General features: G+C 35.8%; 2 protein-coding genes across 3 annotated transcripts; one reads left to right on the top strand and one right to left on the bottom strand.

The window, feature by feature from the left end:
- Positions 1 to 22: 22 nt before the first annotated feature.
- Positions 23 to 11,435, bottom strand: LOC129573985 (uncharacterized). Of its 2 annotated transcripts, XM_055455235.1 has the most exons (8): positions 11,300 to 11,435; positions 8,610 to 11,179; positions 4,349 to 5,032; positions 3,453 to 3,530; positions 1,936 to 2,004; positions 821 to 958; positions 636 to 732; positions 23 to 526 (listed from the first exon to the last, which is right to left on the bottom strand). In XM_055455235.1, the coding sequence occupies exons 2-8, from the start codon at positions 8,782 to 8,784 to the stop codon at positions 373 to 375; spliced, it is 1,395 nt and encodes a 464-aa protein (XP_055311210.1). In that variant the 5' UTR covers positions 8,785 to 11,179; positions 11,300 to 11,435; the 3' UTR covers positions 23 to 372. The 2 variants fall into 2 exon arrangements, with proteins under 2 accessions (XP_055311210.1, XP_055311211.1); XM_055455236.1 differs by lacking the exon at positions 1,936 to 2,004.
- A 7,860-nt stretch (positions 11,436 to 19,295) lies between these two features.
- On the top strand, positions 19,296 to 24,660 carry LOC129574006 (ras-related protein Rab-2A). Its single transcript, XM_055455267.1, has 7 exons — positions 19,296 to 19,970; positions 20,529 to 20,551; positions 21,697 to 21,829; positions 21,928 to 21,954; positions 22,046 to 22,201; positions 22,297 to 22,477; positions 22,576 to 24,660. The coding sequence occupies exons 1-7, from the start codon at positions 19,948 to 19,950 to the stop codon at positions 22,672 to 22,674; spliced, it is 642 nt and encodes a 213-aa protein (XP_055311242.1). The 5' UTR covers positions 19,296 to 19,947; the 3' UTR covers positions 22,675 to 24,660.
- Positions 24,661 to 25,487: the final 827 nt, after the last annotated feature.

Raw genomic sequence — 25,487 nt, 5'->3', positions numbered from 1 at the left:
TGAAATACTCAAACAGAAATCCGACACAATTAAATAGACAATCGATTTTATTTGTCGTTTCTTTTTTGAAATATTGGAAATTTAAATTATTCAACGAAATAATGGACAATGAGTGTTTAAAAGTAATTTAGTTAAAAATGGGCAAACCTTATGCGTGTAATCAAAAAGTCATGGATAACAATGTTGGTTGAGTAATTTCATTTGAATAAAAAGTGTGCGCACACATTTTGTCATTGAGAATTGTTTTGCGCCTCCTCTCTTGCTTTTACCTTAAGCCTAGTGAATAAATAATAATTCGCGATGTTTTTTTTTGGGATTCGATTTAAAGATCGGTTTGTTACATATATATATATAAAAAGAAACAGTTGAGACTCATCGACCCATGTTGATTGGTTCATCAGCCATGGCCAGTTCTTCGGTTGGAGCTTTGTTGCCTTTTCTCTTCTTTGAATACCACAAGAATAAGAAGCATGCCGATGCATTTACAATGAAAACCGCCCATGCCATATAAACGCCATATCCGTAACTAAAACGATAAAAGAAACAAGGTCAATTTAAATCGAAGTATTTTCCCTTCATTCCTGATGGCCTTTTCGATAAAGCCTTGTTCTATGCAATTTAACAAGTTATCTTACAAGTAGTCAGCTCCTTTCGGGAATAGATAGTCCATGTGCTTTTTTTCATAATCAACAGCATACGACACTATTCGCAATACTACAAAACATATGGATGCTACAAATCGAACATGATTAATGTCAAGTGATCAATTGATTCGTTGAACATTTAAACGAAAAATGAAAAGAAAAACGATCATAAAAACCTGATATGAAATGAACACCGGCAGCCAGTCTTTTGAACATGTAACGTGGATTTAAAAATGTGTACATCGAAAAGACAAAGGCCATTGTCATAATAAGCAAGCATATACATGCGAATGATGCCTGAGTCCGCACGAGATCTACGAAACGATTTCAAAAACAAAGAAAAACTTATTGATTTTTGTGTCATTCACAGCGAAAACCATCTTCAGACGAGACAAATGAAGAAAAAAGAAGGAGAGCGAGAAAAGAAGGTCCATATATTAAAGTCAAAATCATGGCATAAATAAAGATAGGTGGTGGGCAAAAAGATGGGCATATCAAGTCCTTAACTTCCAAAATGGAAAATAAAAAAAACCAAGACAAAACAACAGAGAGTATGTGGAAAAAATAACGTTTTGCTCCATTTTCCCTCTTCAATGTTTGTATCCATCTCGTTTTTCTCCTCTCTTCGACAAAAGAATAACTGATTGTTTCGACATTAATTTCGTTTTAATTTCGCACGAATCTACTCGTCAGTCGATGTAATATGTTTCGATTTTTTCACGCTGCGCTTGTCATTATAGGAAGAGAAAAGAGAATCGGTTCAGAAGAAAACGGTTCATAGCACGCTTTCCATCGCAATTCTGGATGATCTTTTGTTTCGTATTTGGTGCCGTGCGTTGTCGATTGCGTTTGTGACTGTTATGTTTTCGAGTTTAAAAACGATTGACTAGCTATAAATAGCTGCCGCACACATTTACTATTAAACAGGATTTCCTTAAATAAATTACATTCAAAGTATGAAAATAGAAAATACGTGTGTACATCAATATAATATTGCGTGCAGAGATCGAAAATACGGAGAAAAAAAGTATATCGTGAATCAAAGAGACGAGTGAAAGAGAACAAAAAAACATAAAAGAAAATTTTGTTGCCTGCATTTACTATCCCATATTGTGTATCGCTTTGTTTTTTTTTGCGCTTGACACGAATGCTCACTGTACAAATAAAAAAGAAAAGCAAAAACAATACCACAAAAAAATCTCGCCATTTACAATCGTATCAAAAAAATCGTTCGTTATCGCGATGCTTTTTGGACATCACACATTTTCAATAATTTCTATCATGTGTTTACCTTGAATTTCCTCCCAATGAAATGTGTGCATTTTGAAATCGTTTGCTTCAAGTGTTTCGTTCGTGTAGCCTGGAAAAGATGATGAGAGAATATGGTTTGGAGTGTTGTTTTTTTTGTTTTGGTTGCAATAAGATTTGGCAATCGTTTTTCTTCCGATTTTATTTTTCGTTCGAGCGTAAGTCAGTGTTTTTTTTTGTGTGCCGTGTCCATTGAATCTCAAGCTGCTATTTTGATTATTCGCAATCGAATGCGGATTATATCTTCTATTCTACTATGTCTCTAAATCATAAAACATAGGCTAGCTAATTTACTAAAACAAACAGAAAAAAAGCCAACTGTAAATCTCGCATTCTCATTAAATTGTTGCAATCTAGTTGCAGCTAACACTATTTATGTGACCGAATTGACAGTTTGCCATTTTAATTGTGTACATAGTATGTACTACATACACTTTTGCCATTGCAAATACGTTGCAAATAAAGTGTTGAGATACGGTCAAGTCATCGCAAAGTGGTTGTTGTTGGACTGACATCAGTTGCTGTTGTTGGTGTTACAGGATCGATATCAATGTTTATGTGTGCATCGAGGCGTCATCTTGAACGTGATATATGTTGAAAATGTGTTTGAGCAGCACATAAATATCCAAAGCAATTCATTATTACATTTACGCGATCATTTTCTTTTATGCAATTACAGACCTCTCCAACCAGCATCTCAATAACAAAATAACTTCAACATGATAATAAAAGCGTTAGTTTTGCAGCACAGCTACCAGCACGGTTGGAAAACAGAGCAAACATAGAATAGTACCAACGACTCCTATTCGACGATGACGACAACCGAATAGCGCCAAAAAAAAGAAGAAAACTAAACTTGCAAGTGATTCCATTAAATTTAAACTCATTGATTGCATTATCGACATCCTGCTACCACCTAATGCAACAACAGGAAATCGAACAAATTAAAGCACATATGTTGGGTCAAAAGTGAAATCTCTTAAATCTACAATCGGCTGTAAAGGATTGGAAAAATAATGAGAAAAGAAAATATAAGTAGAGCACACCGAACCGTCCGAGCGAACGGTTTTAGATGTTGTTTACAAATAAAAAAAAGGAAACTGGATAAAAGCGTTAAAAAGGATTAAAGTGTCCCATGCAGCAAGGAAGATGTTGTGATGTAGTGTGCAATGCACGGTGGCAAGATGCTAGTGACGATGTTATTGTAGCGTATCGATACCATCATCGTGCGACGAAGATATATACAAAAGACAGAATTCTGACGACAAAAGCGATTAAATTAAATAAATTCCGAATATAAGGGTTGAGCGAGGCGGAGAACAAATATGGATTCCCCTTTCCATCCTACGGTGTTATAGTATAGTTTAATAAAATATGTTTTGCAATTGGAAGACGGCCACTCAATGGTTCCCGATGTCTGCCATGCAGCATTCTCAACAAGCACTGAAGATACGTTGACCACGTCATGCGATTCGTAATGCCATTGATGAGTATACATACCTAGAAGAAACTCGTCTATCGATGGATCGTATTCGGTTTCATTTATCAGTGGAAAAAAGTTGTGATACTTGCAAATTTCTGCAAAAAAAAAATAAACATGTGAAGAAAAAAAACGAGATTTTATTCGCAAAGTGAAGGAGAAAACAATGCAAACAAAAGGAAAATAGCGCATAAAATCTCCGTCCATTAGACTATATACAGTGTAATAGCGCGCACATGGATTATTGGCATTTTAATGCACCGCTTGATATATATGTATGTTTCTTCAAGAAAATTACAGATTTTATGCATTCTGCAGTGTAGCTTATACCCGTTTTCATGGGGGGCGTCCGAATGTATATAGCGTTATTGAAACCGAGTATTATAACGGAAATTTTTACACAAAAACCAGAACAATGACAAATGTATAATCTAAATCGTTCCACATCATTGGCGACTTTTCAATGTTTATATCGCTGTGTGATTGTGCACTGGGATAAAAATGGCACTCAAGTTACTTGTTGTGGCGATAAAGTCCACAGCGATATGGTCACTCATACACGCACAGTTCCATCCAACACAGCAATTGGTATTGTGAATATTCGCGAGTCATGTTGCAGTCTCTAACTCATACTCTGCAGACCACATAACAAAACTTTATCGTTGATTCAGTAGATGAAATCAGGCAATTTATAATTCAACCACCGTGGTAAAACTAAGAACACAAAAAAAATCCAAACTATAATTTAACTGATTCATATCTAAAATATTTTCGATTTAGTTTGGTTGCTTTTGTGTTAAAATACCAAATACATACCTCGAGTACGGTCGACAATGTGGTTTCACGTCGATGGTTTGTTTGTCATTGTTTTGGTAAAACTAATTCCTAAAACCTAAGATAAACATTGATTGCATACCATATTTCGCATAGCGATAATCCGGATTTGTTTGACCTTTTGATGGTGGATCAGGCGGTCGTAGAATGAGCTGTGTGCCATTTGGCGCTTTTATAATCGGCGACAAATCCATATCTTTGGCAAACTGACCCAACAATGACACAACTTTCTCTTTTTGAGGCCATTCGTCGAACAATGCCAATTGTAAATTTCTCGGTACAAAGACAGTAGCACGACGTGTCTCATTCACTTGTACATTGATCGGGGTGAGACCGAACAATTCTTTAACCATTGTTAAATTATGACTACTTATTTGAATATGTTGGACTTTCTTCTGTTTACCACCGCCACCACCGGCAGTTGTATTTAATGGGTTCGCAAGGGTTTTGTATTTCGTTTTGATGGTGGCAAAATCTTTGGGGTCGAGAATCCATTTTGCAAACAGAGCTTGTTTAAAGCGATTGTCGATGCTAGTTACGTTGGTAATGGGAACGCTTAAGTTATACCATTCTTTGATAAACGGTTGATTGGCGATGTCATTTTTCAGCCGGTTAATCTCGTTGCCATCGGTTACGATTAGTTTTGTCAATAGTTGAGGTAGTGTGGAATTCGTCAACAGAATTGGTGCGAGTGCGTATCTGCAAAGGCGCCATAGGCCCGTATGCGATGAAAGGAAAAAACGTTCACTGATCGGGATAAAAATAGCTGTTCGATATGTTTTTTTTTTGTTCGATGTAGATATTCATACGCATTCATCATAGCATCGTGTGAAACAGTCAGTCCAAAATTTAGATTGGCGCACCGAGATCACGAAATCATGCAACAGAGAAGCCACAGCGTCAGAATGTGTGAGAGCAAACAACGAAAATAGAAGAAAATTGAAAATAAATATCTGAAATATTGAAAATTGTGTAAAAGCGACAGTATGACGAATAATTGGCATGAGTTGAACATATTGGTGATTTTTCATCAGTGACATCCAACATCATCGCCACTGTCGTCGCCATCCTATTCGATGAAACATAATTACACTCGTTTCCTTCAAACACACAAGTCCAAGAATAAATATTTGCTCGCATGAAGCGTACACAAATTCGACACAAATAAATAAACAAGCAAGCAGGAAAAAAAAGTAGCTCATCGCGTTCTAAACGAAACAACAACAAAATATTTTCAAAAGCTCAATCAGTTGTTGTGTTAATCGTTAGAACAGCAACTATATTTTTAGTTCTTTTCTTTTGAGTTTTTTCCCCTCTCGTTCCATTTCTGTTTTCTCTTCCATTTTCATTATTTCATATTGTGAAATGTGACACAATGAGCGTTTCCATTTTCCTGAGCTAGCTTGTTTTCTGTTCTTTTTGAATGTCATTTGAAATACCACTTGATTTGGAATTTGATTCGCATTTCTCCGTCAGTAGACTCCGGAAACATTGCGGTAAAATTTATTGAGTAGTGACGTAGTTTATGCAATTATTTTCGTGAAAATTGATTCGATTAGCTTTGAAATCTTATCGTCAAACGAAAACATTTCGATCACGCGGAACTTGCGTCTCAATTTCGATATTTTCGTTGCTAAATGTCAAACGTACAAAATAAAGAGACGAACGTCATGTGTGCACTCATTTTATGCCCCTTTTTTGTGTTTGTAAAGAGCATACCAGACTGAAGGAATTTGTGTTTTCATCGTTAAATCACAGACATTGCACCTTTGAAAAAAACAAAATTTCGGATGAACGAACGAGCCTTTGACATTTTGAACGAATGCCAATTTCTCCGTGGGTCTCTTCAAATTTCAGCAACGTAAAAAATGTGAGCGAAAATGCAGCATTGTTGCAAAATAGTTGTTGTGGGAATTTTCGGGGAAATTCGCTCGGAACGAGAGCGGCTAAAACCAGTAAATACTTCCGCCAAGAAATTAGAGCTTCATGATATCCGGTCATATCAGATCGATTATATCACACCATCACACCGAAGATCGATCGAATCGAACAGGATATATACACATTCTGCTCCCGATTGGATTTGTGTGTCACAGTGTTGCGCGCACAAATATAGTTACCGACAAGTATTGGATTGACGTATGCACCCGAATGCAATTGGAGCGAAACGAGACGTAAATAATAAAATGAGTGCCGGTGCACAAACCAATTTAGTCAAAGTTCTTGATTTTTAGCTCATCTTACATACACGCGAGAGAAAAGGGAGATGGAGTAAGAGCGAAACCAGCGAACGAGCGAGCAAGCAAGCAAACGAGAAAGATCGGGAATGTGAAACAGTGGCTGCAACGTTGTGGCCACTTCGTGTGATTTGCTTGACCCTTTTTTCAACGTCTAGCAGTTCTATAATTACAAAATCAACATGTTGCTTTTTGCGTAGTGTGCGCAATTTTTCTTTTTCTAAATAAACAACTAACGTAAAACTACGACGACAATAATTGCGATTGCGTTCGTTATTGAAATAGATCAAATGCGGTCGGTCGGTTGGTGGCTTGGATTCTTCTCCGATGTGGAGCTCGAATAATTGCTACAAACTAGAGAAAATTAGGTGGAAAACGGTGAAATGCTTTAATCGCATGTCAAATCTCATGACACTATGTCGTCCGTCTCTCTCTCTCTCTCTCTCTCTCTCTCTCTCTCTCTCTCTCTCTCTCTCTCTCTCTCTCTATCTCTCTTTCTTTTCTCTATATTTTTTGAATCGTTCACCACGGTGACATAAGCAACTACAACTTCATCGATTGCAAAGGTGCAAGAATGCAATAGAAGAATAATGTGGAAAATGTAAAATGTAATTTGTTGTCGAGTTCGAGATAGTGTGAGACGGAAGGGTAGCGCGAAAGGGTTTGAAGAAAATCACCTCTGCAAACAATGTTGTCGAGGTTTTACGTCTTTCGTTTCCAGTAAATGATTGTCATCTTATTTCCTTAACAAAAATGACAATATTGAAACCTTGCTACTTCACTTCGGCAGCCATGATTAAACTAGCACAAAAGGATGCACAAGGTTCACGATTTTATCGCCGTACGATTTTGTTCATTAACGCCACATTATTAAATCATAAACACGTTCGAATCTCTATTTCATCGTTCGTGCGGTCGTCAAATGTGAATTGAGCAAGTTTTGGACGCTTTTTTTATAAGCAATTTCCTTCGTTCAAATAATTGTTGAGGGGAAATTAAGTCTTACTTCACAAACATTGGCAGCATATGATAAACAAAATCATTTACTCTATGAACAGCATCTGGAAAAGCATCTAAAATGGTGTTGTCTGCATACAAAGAAATACGTCTTGCTGTCTATATTGCTACTCTGCCCCAACACCTCGTCATCCACTCTCTCTCTTTCTCCCTCTCTCTCTCTCTGTGTGTGTCGTACTCCCCAAAGGAACGTTCAACACACGGCAGCCGTAAATTTAATTTTTGAGCATTAATGCCTTCGGATTTCTCAACGGAGATGAAACGACCGAATAGGTGTCGATGGTAAAAATAAAAGGAGCACAGAATGCAGCGTGTTACTCAAACGGGATAACATTTAAAATAACGACTGTTGGCTTCGAAAGTGAGTCGTTATGATTTGATTTACGAACGAAATTAATTTCACTCGAACGACTGAATAATGAAAACACTTTTTTTTTCTCGAATAAATAGAAAGAAAAAGTTGACTACAAATAACAAAGAATCTGAGGGAAAACACCCGAACCGAATCACATTGTCTGGGAACGACGAAAAAGCTCTCTCTCTCTCTCACCACACAAAATGTATGTCCGTTGAGTCTTGAGTGCTTCATGCGATGATTTTCGACAAAGCCAAAGAAACTCATTGCCAAGCGAATATCCATAAAAATTAATTCACCTCTTCTATCTATCGTTCACTCTCGCTACAGAACAACAACAACAACAAAAGTATAATAATGATAGATGATGTGATATATTATTGAAAGCAGAATATGCGAATATCGGCATCATTACGAGCTTTTCAACCGCTTCATTCGATTTCTATTTTGGTTTATTGCTAGTAATTCTAGCGGAATTTTAAGATCCATTTAAAAAATTTCATTGAAGTTTCCATTTTAATGCGTTTTCGAATCCCAATTCAGTATGGACACACTTGTTGCTTGATTCACAATTTCAATTCCATTTTCCCGTTTCGAATGTTCATAGACCCCCATTCAATGTTGTGTTGGTATGTGTATTTATTCCATTCAAACGATTTCCTGTCTGATTTCCAAGTTGCAATTGATCACAAACACACACACACTACATACTTATAGTTAAATAGAATACATACGTTTATCGCCGGCAACTAGAATCCAATGATCCGTACAAATAGCAATTGTCCATATGAATGCAGCGAATATTATCGATATTGTAATACCGAATAGGACGCGACGTTGAAACAGATATTCATCGTACAGTATTTTACGTTCTTCGCGCTCAAAGCCGCCCAATGTTGAGGTGGACATTTTTGTTTCGGTGCTCGTTATTTTTTATGATGCTTCGTTTTTATTTTGTTTTGTTTACAATGAGAAATGAGACTTTGTCTCGCAAGCGGATTGGGTTGTTTTTGTTGTTCGCCGTATGTAACAATATATTGCTTTCTGTATTTTTACACGATGTACGCTTAATTAGCTAGTTAAAATCGCCTCATTACACTATACAATGAAATAAATACTTTTTAACACAGTTTAACCGTCTAGTATATTATGTGAGTTTTTTTTTTAAATAGTCGTCTGTTTTGTTCGTTTTTTTTAAGCACAAGGATGAATTGCACACGTCTATCCTATACCGGGGGCTGCAACTATTTTTAAAAGACTTAAGAGCAGTATTGAAATTCAGCCAGTCGTTCAGTTAGGACTTCTTACACTTCAATTTGTTTCGCTACAACCAATGATCACACCACTCACTTTGTTTTACTGGCCACTGTAATGTGTGTATGTGTGTCCTATTGTTTTGTCCAGCACACATAATACACACATACACACTATGTGGTTTTATGAAAATGGGTTACTTTGCTATTTGAGAAGTGGATAATCGAAAGTGGAATTTTCACTTTATTTTGAAGCAAATAAAAACCGATTGTGTCGTCAGTCGTTCCGTTGCTTTATGAAAAATGACAACACGTACACAATGGTCGTTTATTCGTCAGCTCCTTTCATTTGCTCGGTGCGATTAGCATATTTTTGCATCAGTTTTCTCGTCAACTAGCATAGGAAGGATGAAACACGATGATGAGAGATATCACAACTCGATTTGATGCTTGAAGGCATCCGCAACACACATCATCATCTCTCTCTCTTTTTTCTCTCGCTCATATTTCATTCATTCATTCGGTTCGCGATTCATTCTCATTTTTCATTCGACGAAAAGAAGAAAAAAAAACTGAAATGCTCCGAGTGTTGGATAAGTGCGAAGAGTCCTTTTTATGGTCTAGCGTACAGTTGGTTAAACAGCAATAACCGATTTTAAGACACACTTCATTTACATGCAGATCACATTGTTTTGCATATCATTTTTACACTTTTGTGTATCTTGCTCCCCCCCTCTTTCTCTCTCTCTCTCTCTCTCTCTCTCTCTCTCTATCGCTCTGTGTGACTCTATCCCAGTCGCACTCACTGTCGTTCACTATTGTTATAAATTTTCACTTGTTCGACTCGTAATGGCCTCATAAAAATTCTTCCGCTTGCCAGAATAAGATGGGTCCACAGCTGTTGGATTCCAACCGTCTGATTTTTTTCCACTTTGTCGCACAGGGGACGTGCAAAAACTTAATGGTGTCAATAATGATAATGACCAGTTGAACGTTAGATATTGATAAAATGCTGCCAACGAGAATTGTAATATGCCTTTTTTTGTGTGTGTCTGTCGCTCGTGCACCAATCGTCAACGTCGCTAGCCTCAACTGACACAGCCAACCGATCTGATTCAAACGAATTGACGTTTTCCACAAAATGTATTATTGTCGTTATTATTCTATTTTTAATTCTGTTTTTATTTCAACATTCTTTCTTGCTCTCTCCATCTCCTGAGAACTACCTTTCATTTGATACACACAATCAGAACCGAACGGCGAGTAATCTATCTGATACAGCATTAAATTTCGATTTATTTAGTAGATACGCGATTTGTTTCTTCTTCAACAATTTTTTCTGCACGATATTCGTGATATCAATTACGAATTTTCAATTCTACTTACTTTTTGTCATGAAATTTGTTATTTTTTAAATCAACACCTTTAGCAATTCGAATTTTAAACGATGAAAAAGAAATTGAATCGTTTCTCACGCACTGTCACAACATTCGTAAAACGTTGACCGTTGAAAAATATTTTTGTTGTTGATTCTGGATAAACCCATGACACATCCGTTTTTTTGTTCCTTTGTGAATTCGTTTGGCAGATTTTCCCGACTGATGAAAATGATATTCGGTCGATGTTGACGAAAGTGAGAAATGAAACCACAAATATTCTCTATTTCTTCGTAGAATTCTTTTCTCTCTCTCACACTCGCATTTCACTTCGCGCCTGAATTTTTCACGAACTTGATATTCCTTTTTTTCGGTTTATGTTTACCGCCCGGTTATTTACATCGCTACAATCCGTGGATTACGCGTACATTTATTCGCTTTTCTTTGTTTTACCTCGCTAAGTCACGGATTTGCAATTTCATTTTGCTCCCTCGGTTGGATGATAACCGAGTCAATATGAACAGATAGCCCGACCGAAAAGTAAAAACGGAAAATATTCGACATCGACAGGGTTTTCGGATGAAAAATGGAAATCTGTTGCGGTTGCCGTTTGAAAATCAACTGATTGAAATTGTTGGAAAGGCGGCTAGCAAGCAACAACTCAGCAGCAGTGAACTGTAAGAAAAAAAAACGAAAACAGCACATAACTTTTTGTATATTTTGTGGAGCGAGAATGTGAATTCTCACACAGAGAGAGAGAGAGAGAGAGAGAGAGGAATAGCAACGAAAAAAAACCTCTATGTATGAAGAAATACGTCGGAGAAATAATGAACTAAACTGAGTGACTGAGATATCAAGCGAGCGGATGAACGAGCAAGCAAGCAGGCAAACATACCGCTCGCGCTCTAACCGTTAAAATATCGAAGAAAACGTAACCGAAGGAAAATCGAAAGCGAGAGAAACAAGAGCATTTTTCTGCTCATATTTTCGTATAATGCCCCAATGATTAGTATGTGCATATCCCGGTTATATTCTACACTCTGACTCTCTGTTGGCCAACATACATACGGAACGAAGGAGAAGGTCTCGATTATAGCATTTTCATTCTATCTCTATCGTGCCCGTGCCAGTCATCGATGATGGTACGTATGTGTATGGCATGGCATGGCATTCGATCGTTTCGAAGCGGGCACACTGTGTGTATGTAGTATTTAAAGAGATACTTGATATTATTAGAGTGAGTTTGTATACATGAAAAACGTGGCCAGCTATGAAGTTCAAACAACAGGAGTCGAACGTATAAGCTGTTGCTGCAGCCGTTGTCGTCGTCGTCGTCAACTTTGTTTGTCTGAACGTTATACATACAACACAGCACAATCCACTTTGCACTCTACTGACTGACTGGTTTGCAGGCAAGGCAGCTCTGTAAAACGCTGCACATTATACTGCACGTACGTTTCCATTTTCACACGTTTGGCGAATTCTTTTATTTTCGCTTTTCCTTCTGTTTTTCGTTTAGCGCTCCCCGTTTTGTTTTCCATTTGAAAATTGTGTCTCGCGCCACGGGGAAAATCACTGTAACACAGCATACTATATTGCAATCACAGCCAGTTGGAGCACAACAACATAATGCCATATTGTGTGTTTAAGTGATCAGGCGAGTTAAAATCAAAGCACACGAGACAGTTACAAACAAACGACACACTATAGGGCATTTTTCTTTCTTCAACAAAGCGTTTCATGTAATTGACTTTTACTTAAAACTAAGGTGGCGAAACGTCCTCGTTTTACGAGGACAGTCCTCGATTTTGGGCTCAGTCCTCGCGTCCTCGCAAAATCTTAAACATTTGCTGAAAATGTACAAAATGTCCTCGTTTTCATAAAGAAACACATTTGGTCAATGATTTTTTTTTTCAGTTATTGAAGATTTTTACTCAAATATGATGCAAATTCAGTTTTTATCATATATATTCCGTGCTGAATTTGACAAAATTACCATGAATAGTATTTCATTGAATTCATTGAATACTGAACCATAGTAGCCTTTGCTTGAGCAAAAGGCGCGTACGGTAGTAACGAAACAATGTGGTATTTTTGCATAATGTGAGAGTCTACTTTGTGTTATGATGAATGTAAAACAGACGTTGGCGTATAAACAAGACTGATCTCTTGTATATTAATTTCGCTTTTGCTTAGAATTTTTCATGAAATATTTAGAAAACATATCATATCGTTCTTGTTTATTATGTATTCGCAATAGGGTGTAAACAAGATTGCATGAGATGTGAAAAAAACATAAGAAAATGTCGCTTTCAAATGGTATATTACACAATACACACTATAATAACTTCAAGAGTTTAAAAATGTGAACATCATAAAGTTGAGTCATTTTTAAAATGTGACATTTTTCGGATTATCAAAAATGTCGAATAAAAGATTTCCAAAATTCGAGAGAGAAGAATTTGTCGGGGCTGATTCGAGTTGACGACACTGGGCCAAGTATAAACGTTTTATTCAAGAAATTTTTTCAATATAATGACGTTTGAATGCATAAAGAATAAAGAAAAATAGAACAATGACATATACTGAATTTTACACATTAACTTTGATGCAAAATACATTTTTAGTGACAAAATCTTATTACAATTGAAATATCCTCGTTTTTAATAATTTTCCCGAGGATTTGTCCTCGTTTTTGCCCAGAAGCATTTGGCCACCTTACTTAAAACCAACATCAAACAGAAGTCGATGCACTTCGCTTCGCAATGGATTAATAGGTAGCATGAGCGTTTCTTCGACTCTTTATCTTGTTTCATGTGGCATTTTCCACCCATGCCCTTTCGATCCGATGCTCCTTCCAAACTTTAAAATGCCACGCATAAACGGATATTGTAAATTATCCAATGTCCGTAACAAATGCGATTGCAAACATATTAGCACATAACAACAATGTCCACATAACATATTGCTTTTGTATAGCCATTCAATTTGTAAATTAGAAAAAAAAAACCATTGGTTTTGCAATTGTTGCGTGTGTTTTCAAAATACCCACCCAGCTTGAAGTTCATTTCCGTCATTGCGTAGTGAAAAAAATCAAGGCGAGAGAGAGAGAGAGAGAGAGAGAGAGAGAGAGAGAGAGAGAGAGAGAGAGAGAGAGAGAGAGCACCCTGTCCATATAACAATATTTCGGCTATATTTTCGAAAAAATAAGAAAATCGCCTGCAATCGGCCAATCACATTAAATGGGGTTTGAATATTTCATATGAACTCGATGTCAATTTTCGGTGACAGCTCATGAAAACTTGAGCAACCGGTGGCTGTACGACTTCCATCACAAATGACTATATGTACTGTGTACAGAATACATACACATGAAGACAATTTTGCATTGGGGCAAAACACAGAAAAAAAAATCGAAAACAATTACTACTTGGCTGGCTTTTCAAGCGCTGTCGGCGTCGTGACAAAGCCTTAGCACAAACCTATTATCGTATCCAATACAAAAATAGCTCCATTTGTTTCTCTCAAAATATATTCGTTGGTTGATAAATCTTACTCGCAGTTTCTAACCAACAAACACACAAAACAAATCGTCAAGATATCCCATGGATTTCCCTCAGTTTGTTGTGTTCGTAATGAAGTCATAGAAATTGGTTTGGCTTTGATTTTGTTCTCTCTCTCTCTCTCTCTCTCTCTCTCTCTCTCTCTCTCTCTTTCGCTTTTTATTGCTTTTTATTGCTTTCTTCCAGATTTGAAAAAAAATGCCATAAATGAGCAACGTGATGCTTATGAGCCAAAATCGGTCGTAATTCGAAAGATGCTATTGAATAAATTAAATAAGCGCAAATTGCTTAGGGGAAAATTTTGGCAAATCACATATAATCGATTATAAATAAATTAAATAAATAATTTAGTCGATACAATTCCGGTTGCTACGCCATTTTTGATAGGTCGTCAATGACAACTGTATGTTATATTTCAGATTCAAACGCACGGATGTGCGGATATTCCGGAAATTCGGAATTTCTTTTGAAAAGGGATTTATGTCGATAAAATATGACATCATGCACGTCTCTCGAACAGCTGAATTGCGTGATTGGTAGAAATGTTGACAGAAGGAGCGATTCGATTAACAACATTCGTTTTGGACACACAACACATATTAAATTAGTTTCAGTTCGGAAACAAACAGAGTCATGTTCTATTTATATTCTTTTGAATGAAAGATGTCGAGGGATTGGAGGATACCAAATTTGAAACCATTGTTAACCGATTGCAATTGTTCGGATGAATCCAAATGCTCCGTCTAACACTTGAATAGAATTATATATCAAATGGCCAACGTATGTCTGTAACATGGGTTAAATCAATTATTTAAAAGCATACTGTGCCAATACAGTATAAACCATGGCATTTGCATAAAAGAGACTAATTTAAAAGAAAAACAAAGGGGTACTTCATATTTTCTCAATTTCAAGAATGGTTCTGTACACAAAACTCGTAGTTCATCATTCATGATTGCTTATTGCGTATAGCAAATGGCCATACTCTAACGTATCGCATTTTAAATTTGCATCTGATTTAAGAGAGATTTTCGGAATTAAAGTTCAAACTGTGGTGTTTATTATTATACAAAGTGAAACGTAATAGCATCTTGTTTGCGAGTGACTTTTGCGCGGTGTTAATTCTGTTTTAAATAAGTTGTTCTTGCAATGATGCAAAGTTTGGCTGCCAAACAATAGCTCAAGCAAAGTTTTCGGCGAGTTTTATTGACACGGTGAAATCTATTCTCCGAAGTTCGCCTTCTTATGATTTGGAGCGATATAATCGATTCGGTATATTTCCATTCGAGCCGACGCTTTGCATTTCGCTTGCACTCTCACTCCGGAGGTGACTGTAACTCTGACTCGCATTGAACTTTTTCTCGAGAAAAATCCGCATTCAAGAAGATAAAAAATGATGTGCATGGAAAAATGAAGTAAAGATTAAAAGTTGTAGCGAATATAAGTTTTTGTGTGTGGTTTATTTGTGCTCGTGCTTATTTCTGAATAAATTGACTATAATCGGTGCAAAAGCACAGAAAACCGAAATAGAGCAGGTATGAAGTCACAACCAGCATGATGAAGACGACTATGATATAGGTAAGTAAGTGGCACTCTGATGGAAAGAGTAACATTTCAACAAAAAACCAAACGGTATTCATCATCGTGGCTGTGGTTTTAGCTCTCTTTCGTTTTCCATTCGGTTTCCTTTTATTAGGAAAATGCTCTGCCCGTATCCTGTGTATTCAATGCACGGAAATATGCTGAAAATGTAAAAGTTCAAATGTGCGATAAAATCATCGCACACGTTCGGCACATGTGCTCTTGTACTAAAATGTCATACATAACGTTGATAATGGCATTATTATGATTATGGTGGAAAACTGTTGCTTAAATCCACTGTGTGCACTATGCAAGCTCGAATCGAAATAACTAGGGAGTTAACCAGCAAATAGACATGGGGGGACATTGCTGAGAGTGAAAGAGTGTGAGAAAGGGAAGAGGAAGGAGAGAAATAAACGGTCGCTTGCACGAATTCACTCAGATTCCTGATGAATGGCACCACGAATGAATGATTCAGCGTGTTTAACATTAACATTCATTGTAGCTACATCCACAAAATATAGCATATTGGTGGTGGAAAAACTGTGAGGCAATTCTGTATAGCTTTTTATACCAAAATATTTCATATGGTTCAATAACATTCATGTTATGTATGTCAGCGAGAATACACTCACGTGAAACATATTTTCTAAACAAACGAAATGACTTTAGCTTTTATAGTGCTATACACTGAAATTCTTTCGAAAAATATGCAATCTCATATTTCTTTTATCATTTCTTTTTCGTCGCTTTTTTTCCTAAGACGATGTGTGCTTTGAATTTTCATACTTAGTTGAACTTAATGTTTATCAATTTGCTTACATCGTTGGATGCTAAAAGACGTCATTTTGTCGAAAGCGATTTGGTTTTCCTTGTTCATGTATCCTGCATGCAAATTTTCTTTGTGTGTGTGTGTGTGTGTGTGTGTTTCGGTAAAAGAGCCATATTCATCGGGCGTACTTTATCGGATGCAATAAATATTTAGGTCAAATTTCATGATGACGATATCAGAGATGATTTGTAACCCGAACTCTTCTTATGTACGTTTTTTTTTATTCTACTCTATAGCCGATTGGACACATTAAAATTCACTTCGATAAACCGTATCCCATTCGGAAAACCATAAAACTGAAAAGAAAAAAATTGTGATCGCTCCAGTTTACATAATCCAAGGGTAGGAGTGTACCGTGCGTTTTGTGACGTCATTAATTCCGTTTAAAATCGAATCACTTTATTAAGGAATCAGAATATGTAAGCAAAACCGATCGCTCCATCAAAACGCTATGTTTCATTTGTAGTTGAATATGTTTCGGGTGGTATTTGAAAATAAGCCGAACGCTTTTATGTTTATTATTGAATAAACATCAACATATGACAGCCTTTTCCGTTCCATTAGCAATTTAATCGGTGTCGTACGTCACTCTCTCGCTGTTGGTTCATTTTAATATGATTTGACAACAATTTTTTTGAACATTCCATATGGCTTTTCTGTCGTTCCACTGTTTTGCGATCAAAAAACATATATATCACAAGAAAAATGCCAACAAAAAAAAAATTTCTCAAAGAAAAAAAAAAGAATTTTTCACGAGAAAAGTGAAAATCAAATAAATGTGAAATGCGACCAACCGTCTTACAAGCAAGGCGCCCCGGATTACACGTTCTATTTCAGATTTATTCAAAAAAAATACAATACGATATTGAGACTGAGCCGAACGTATGAGTTTTGCATTGTATTGTATTGGAGAAATGACGCCACTTATATTAAGTTGCTATAAATCCATTGGATGTTAGCAAAGTCATAAAAGCGAATTAGAATGTCATGAAAAAAAAAAGATGTTTGTTTGACGAGGCGGCCGAAACAAAGAGAAAATATCAACAAACACAACTGACAAGCAAAATCGAAATAACAAATTGGCGAATCGCATTGCATGTCGTGTATACACACCCCGAAAACAAAATAAAAGGAGCGTGTATAATTAACGACTATTTTATACGACTAATTAAATTAATGAACGCATCTTGCATGCTAGCGAACGGTTTAAAACATCTTCAGTTTGTAATTCGAACACAAAGTTTTTCGACAACGCGTAAATTCTTCAAACGATCCCTCCCTCTCTCTTTCTCTCTCTATGTGCGTGTATGTGTCTATCTCTTTCTCGTTTGTTCGCGGAGCCGAAGTCTCTGTTCGCACGAAATGCATGTGATGGATCCGATTGTGGCGTAAGCTGCGTACGAAATGCGAGTCGAATGGCAACGGAACGCCAACGGTCGGCTCCACTAAAAATAGATTAATCACACGAACAATGTATACACATTAGGCGAAAAATGCTTCATCATATGTGGAATTCGACCGATATTGATACGCCGCTTTTTACTCTCTCTTTCTCTCTCTCTCTCTCTCTCTCTCTCTCTCTCTCTCTCTCTCTCTCTGTCTGTCTGTCTGTCTATTCGGCTTATCATTCGACAGCATCTCGACGTACGAGAGCGATCGAATTTATTATTATAAACACATTACACACTTTCGACACACAACATAGTCAAACTCAAATCGCTATTCTGTTTATAATCTCCCCTTTTGCATTGTGACGGAGTTTTAGAATTATGATTTTTCATCGCACACAAATTTTTCCGTAATCGAGGTCAATGAACAAATCCATTGTTTTTTTTTAGTTTTTTTTTTGGTTGCGTACAAGTGTTTCGATTTTGGCAAATGCACAGCTTCCTTTCTATATTTAATGTAGCATCAATTAAAAGATATATGATGCTATTCAATCTGGATATATCAGTCGCAGAAAATCACTCAATTAAACATGATTTAAATTCAAAAATACTTCGGCTGGCATCTGCAGTCAGGGTTTCATTCTACTTTGCGCTTTTCAATCATTTTCGTTTGAACTAAGATTTTAGGTGCAAACCGCCGCCATTCAAAGTTTTGTGAATGATTCTGGGTCACATTGAAATCATATTGAAAGCTATAATGAAATTGTGTTTATAATTCATGGCTTGATTTATATTCGTGGAATTATTGCAATGGAGATCGGAGTATTTATCCTGTCATTCAATTGGTTTTTGATTTCTTGAAATGCTATCATATTGGATACATGTGGAAAAAAGGTTATCATTGTCAAACGGCGAAACAATTTGGGCTTTTATTTAAATTTTTAGTTTAGTTGCTTCTGACGCCTTTTTTTTCAAACCATCCTATATCTAGCATGGGGAAGTTTATTTGTAACATACTCCGAAGATTCATCATATGCGATCAGCTGTCATAACGGTAGCCTGCAATATGTTTCAATTTGTTGAAGGCGTCTCCACTTTGACTACAAAAGCCATTTAGTGACATTCCGTATACAAATCATCATAAAAAAAATGATTTCAAATATCAAATCGAGATTTTAAATCTAATGAAACACGTATGAGCGAATCTATCAACTTAAATATGTCCAATGCCAAAACTTAAATACTTTGTATCAAACATGGATTGGCATTTAATGTTCGAAAATTGCCGACAGGGGGACACATATTTTACACATTGTATATCGAGCAATAATACAGACAGATGGTTGCTCAAAAGATATGTGCACCATACGAATGGGGCGACAGCGATAAAAACGAAAATATGAAACACCAACACCACCGTATGACGTTCGAAGTAAAGTTAAAATAAAAAAAACACACAAATGTATTTCTAACAACCATATAGGTACGATCTGTGTCCATATAGACGCTGACAACACTTGCAAACTTTGTATCATACGTTCAATTCGTTCAACAAAGCGATTCACTCTCACAATACAGTGGTAATAACGTAAGTCGAACAAGGAATCGTGTGCGAAATTAAATTCGGGCTGCCTGTTTTCTTCTACTCATCATATTTCAGTCGATTCGTTTTATTATCTCTGCCTTTGTATATTCATTCTCTCCGTGTTGAATTGTCATTTGTCAAATATACGCAGCAAAAGTGTAGTTTGAACATCAAAATCAAAATAATACACAAGAAAAAAGAGTAAAGAGCAGAAACAAATCTAAGAAAATAAAACACATACAAAACAGATCGAAACGACGAATATACGTAGCAAAGTGTTGGCAATATTTGATCATCTAGTTTATTGTAGTGCAAGACGACGAGCGAACGAAAAAAAAGGAGAAAATTTTCGATAAATTTCCATTCGAAAATTGATTAATTACAATTGAACAAACCGAAGCAAATTCAGTGATAATCAACGCAACCAGATTCGGTCAATTTGTACTTCTTTTTTTTGAGAGTTAAGAATCAAAGAACAAAGACACTCAACCAAAATGAGTTACGCGTATTTATTTAAGTAAGTCCCGTGTGTGAAATATTGATTTTTGTTTTTGTTGCTTTTGTTGTTGTGTTTCAGTGAACAAATTCCTCACAAATTTGACAGCATTGAGTAGTTTATATTTTTTTTTTTAAGAATGAAAATCACTTATCAAAGGGGCATACAAAACATAAGCAGATACCAAAAAAGAAGAAAAAAAAATGGTGCAAACATTTGCCAGGCATTGTATATATTTAAATTGTCTGGGAATTGGATGTGTCACATGAAAATCACCAGAATGACATTGATTGATATGAATAATCGTTTGGTTAATGATGATGCGAATGATGCCCCTTTATACCATACTAAACACTGATTACTTTTGATCGAAACAAAAGCAATTTCTAATTTAATGTCTTTGATTTTTTCTCCTCTTTCTTCCAATGTTGTTTCGTTCAATCGTTCCGCTGGTGCCCAACATTACGACTTTCACATGCGAACACACAACGTTTTTTTTATGTATCTTCATCCTCCCTTCTGTGCTCATACCGTTCGATTCGGCCACAATCAAATGACAACATATGCTTCGCTCTACAGATATATAATCATTGGAGATACGGGTATGTTATTAGAAACAAAAAATTATGTTCAATCAAATTTAGTCATACACACACACATTTAGCTATTCGACCGTCGACAATTTTCATTTTCTTGCCGTTATTGTTTTTATCGTAATAAGTTTTTTTTGTGTTCGATAAATGCCTCGTTACGTGTGTATCTCTCAAAATGAGCACCGTTTCATTGCGTACGCGTGCTATCACACATGAAATGGAATTAACATATGTGATTGTTCATGGTGTTTTTCACCTTTGATTTGCGACAACATTAGGAAATAACCAAAACAAAACAACAAAAAAACAGACACACACTTTCAAACATTCCAAACTTATTGAGGAGTTTGGAAAAAATGTAAACAACGAATATGTGCATCATATGACTGCTGTTGTGTGTGCATTCAATCAAACAATAATGCAATCAATAAAATAACTGGAAAAATATGTGCAAAGGAAATCGATCAAAGCAAATTGCTTTGTGCAACTGTAAACATAGCATACGCAACGCAAATTGGATTGTTTTTTTGTTGTTGTTATTTTGCACTGCCGTTGACGGTCGTCGTCGTCGTCGTCGTCGTTGTTGTTGTGGGTTTTTGTATTTCATGGATTAAAGTAATGCGATCTTTATTCATATGGCACGTATGAATGGCGTGCAATTGCTTTTGCTCTGATAATTCGCTCTTGACAATCAAACGATGTTCATGTTTGGGTTCAATCGCGCAACATTTTCGCATCAGGCGTTCAGTCATGTTTTGCAAATTCAACCGAATGGAATGCGCGCATATTTCATGTTGGTGAGAGCGCGTCACTTGTGTATCCCTCGCAACTGACCGCCTACGCACTACCACTACGGAGTCTTTTATCTATCACTATCGCGCGCACTTTTTCTCTCTCTCTTTCTCTCTCTGTCTCTATCTCTCTCCGCTCCTGATAACCATATGGTACCCAAAGCTTTACTTTATCCGTAACTCAAGCCAAAAGCTTCTTTCTGAATCATGAATCATGAATCACGGGGGCCGCATTACAAACGCAAGGCATTTATCACAGTGTGTGACTTTTATTCATCAGAACTAAAAATCATATCAAACCAACCATTCAATCCATTATAAATATTTTACATGGATTAATTGTATTTTTATTTTCCATATCAGGCGTCGGCAAATCATGTCTCCTGCTACAATTCACCGACAAACGTTTTCAACCCGTTCATGATTTGACAATCGGCGTAGAGTTTGGTGCTCGCATGATCACTATCGACGGCAAACAAATTAAACTACAAATATGGTAAGCGAAAAATCGACATAATATATGATTGATGCGACGACAATCGAAATAATCACTCGTGAAATTCTTTCATTTTCCCAATTGCTGTGCAATAACAGGGATACTGCAGGTCAAGAGGCATTCAGGTAAGCGATAACAACCAGCCATAAACAAACAAACGATTGAAAAAAAAATTGCAAATCATATTCTTCATCATTGAATTTAATTTTCAATCAGATCAATTACTCGATCCTATTATCGTGGAGCTGCCGGCGCATTGCTAGTGTACGATATTACACGACGAGAAACATTCAACCACTTGACAACATGGCTTGAAGATGCTCGACAACACTCAAATTCGAATATGGTCATTATGCTAATTGGAAATAAAAGGTTTGCATTTTCATCTCATTCGCATCGGATTCAGTGGCAACAACAGCATTCAAGTGATAATTAAAATTTTTTCTCCCCTTTCATTTTGAATGCAGTGACTTAGACTCACGCCGTGAGGTGAAAGAGGAAGAGGGCAAAGCGTTTGCCCGTGAACATGGTCTAGTTTTTATCGAAACGTCCGCACGTACCGCTTCAAACGTTGAAAAAGCGTTTATAGATACGGCTAAAGAAATTTATGAGAAAATCCAAGAGGGTGTCTTCGATATCAACAACGAGGTAAAAATTAATTATTTTCATTCATTTAGTTGGTGAACTTTAAATTAGATTAAATATCAAATGTGTTACCGGGTATTTTTTTTGTTTCGTTCCTTCAGGCAAATGGAATAAAAATCGGACAACAGCATTCACCAACAAATCCTTCGCTACCTGGTGCTGGCAGTCAAGGCAGCCAAGGCAGTGGCGGATGTTGTTAAAACATCAACAAAGAGAAATTGCAGATAAAACCATAATTAAAATCGTTCTTGAATCAAAGGGACATCTTCACCAAGACAACTAAAAAACAAAAACAAAAAACACACACGACATAAATTCGTGAACAATTTCAAACATTTCGAATTCTAATTGATAACAACAAAAAAATGAAGTAGCGAGAGAAAGCACTGAATCGTTCCGGTCGATGTCATTTTCGATTCAAATCGGAATATTCGCATTTCAAACCGGCTACATTGTAGGATGTGATGATACGCCCTACGCTTTGCCGTCAACCATATGAAATACGTATTCAATCAATATCTCTTGCGAAAACCCTTTGATCGTCTTCAATTAATCCACAAACACTTCTGAATTATTTCTTTTCGTTCGTTTTCTTCAAATGAATGAAAACCCAAATTATAAAAAAAAATAAACAATTTCGAACACATACAATTTCTCAACAACAAAAAAACATTTTATATATGATGATATCAACAACAAGAAAAAAAAATTTAACCAAAACTACAAAAAAAAAGATGAAAAAAATATATGATAAAAAAACACGTTCTATTGGAAGGGTTTCGTTTTTATGTGAAAAAAATTTAACGTTTAAGGTGCATATTTGCTGTATTTGTAATCTAAAACTCTAAGATAAAAAGAAATGAAGACATAAAAAAAACCTAAAATCTGCGAACAAAACTATGATTATATTTAACAAAACAAAAAAACGAACCTACATAACAAAGTTGATAGTTTAATATCGCGATTTTGCCAGAACATTCAAGAATCTTTGAAAATTTCATTTGTTTTCGTAGTAAATTCAAGTTCTCAGTTCATTTAATTCGAACCAATTGTCCCCGATTTTGTCGAAAACAAAATTCGCCTACACCACATTTTTATCTCTTCGTTTTTATTTTCTCTTGACGAAAAGAATTTCACGAAATTTCTAGAATTTTTTTATAAGAATCGGCGTACAAATTCGAAAATGAAAATTTTTCTATATTTTTTCTTTTTCTCCTTTTTAGTCGATAAATAGCATTCAAAAAAGAGCGGGAAAAAAAACAACTAAACAGATCAAACTACAAACTGTGTAGTTAATGTGTGCAAATATTTTGAGTATTTTTTTCTCTCTCTGTAGCTAATATATTTAACGAAAATGTTGCAATTAATTTTATTCGATTGAGATGGATAGTAGAAAGTTGCGACTTTCAAAAGTGTAATATGCGTTTTCCTATCCCGAGATGATAAATAATAATTTGCTTGAATTCACTCATATTCCAAAACGATAACCTTGATGCTTGTGATTAGTTTCATCATCCGGCTTTTGCCTTTCCATAGACACAAACAAAAGCTACTGATGCCAAATTCAGTGAGCAGCATAATTTCGAATAGCATTTTGGAAACAATTCAAATTATATGCGGATCAGTTTGAACCAATTTTAATTGCAAATAAAGAAGAAGAAAAAAAAACCACATTTCCTATCAAACGAGTTTCATTCGAAACACATACACATTTGGATAATTCCTCCACCAGTAAAAACAACCAAAAAAAATAAATAAATAAATAAAAAAATGAATTACACTTACCAATTTATCAATCAATACCAAATAGCACATTTTGTATTTAAAAGAGATAAATAAAAGAACATAAGGATTAACTAAAACAAATACAACTTAATTTAATAATGGGATTAAGCATAGTTGCCATGCGAACCGTTCCCATGCGAAAAAATGGCTAGTGATGGCTAGCAACACTATTCCTTTTTCCTCCCTAACACAAATATACAGTGCGTACGCCCGCCCGACCGCGATTCGTCATTTCGACCGTTTCACATGGCAAACATTACACAAAAACCATTTATAACTTATACAAATTATTATTAATTATATAAATACATGGAAAACAAATATAATTGAATAAAGAAACAACTATTGTAACTTTTAACGAATGAAATACACGTGAACAGCATGCAAACCATGGCACTGAACTTACTGTACTTTAATTGCTGAGCACCTAAAGCTGCGATGAAATTTACCGTAACAGCATAGCTCTCCTTTTCTTCCCATTCTTCGGTGAATTGATGCCATAATCATTCGTTTTTTTTAGTGAGGTGGAACATGGACATGGGCCCCACCTGCTTTGCTACGTAAAGATAAATGAACAACAAGTAACAACAAAGTGGATAATTGAAAGGAAACACAGTCGGATTTGATTTGTTCTGAGATGAATCTTTTCAATTTTTTTTTTATTAGTTTTTAAATCGTTTTTGTTCTTCCAAGGACAACTAGAAGATATAATATGGGAGAAAGTAATTATTGTTTGCAGATTTTTCAAATCTCATGTGTTCTTTTTTTCATTGTTTTTTTTCATGTGGAATTTCTTAACTTCGTTTCCTAGTAGGCTACTTGAGCACGTGAAAATGAAAGTGTATATTCAAATTTTTAGCTCTGCAATTCGAAGACGGAAGTATGTTCATCATAAATCAATCGGTGGAGCAATTTTTTTTTTAACCGTTTGTTCTTTTTGTATTCAGTTCATAATATAGTTTCGCCAATTCAAAATATAAACTTTGTCATTTTGTTTGTTTTTTGTTTTGTTTTTTCTATTTTGCCACTATACTAGATAGTCGATCCGGTGCCAGTTGTTTGGATGATTGATTCACACTGGTAATGGATTTGATGATTTTTATATTTAATTTTTACTTTATTTACAGGTTAATCCATTATGAAGATCGATGTTTAGCATGTTCAAGAGTAGTACTGATCAAAATATTACATTGAATGTCTAATTGATTTTAATATCAAGGGACAAAGC

Source organism: Sitodiplosis mosellana, unplaced genomic scaffold, assembly GCF_009176505.1.
Source record: "Sitodiplosis mosellana isolate CC-2019 unplaced genomic scaffold, AAFC_SMos_1.0 Smas_scaffold_6150, whole genome shotgun sequence".
Classification (NCBI taxonomy): Eukaryota; Metazoa; Arthropoda; class Insecta; order Diptera; family Cecidomyiidae; genus Sitodiplosis; species Sitodiplosis mosellana.
This window is presented reverse-complemented; position numbering and strand designations above follow the sequence as displayed.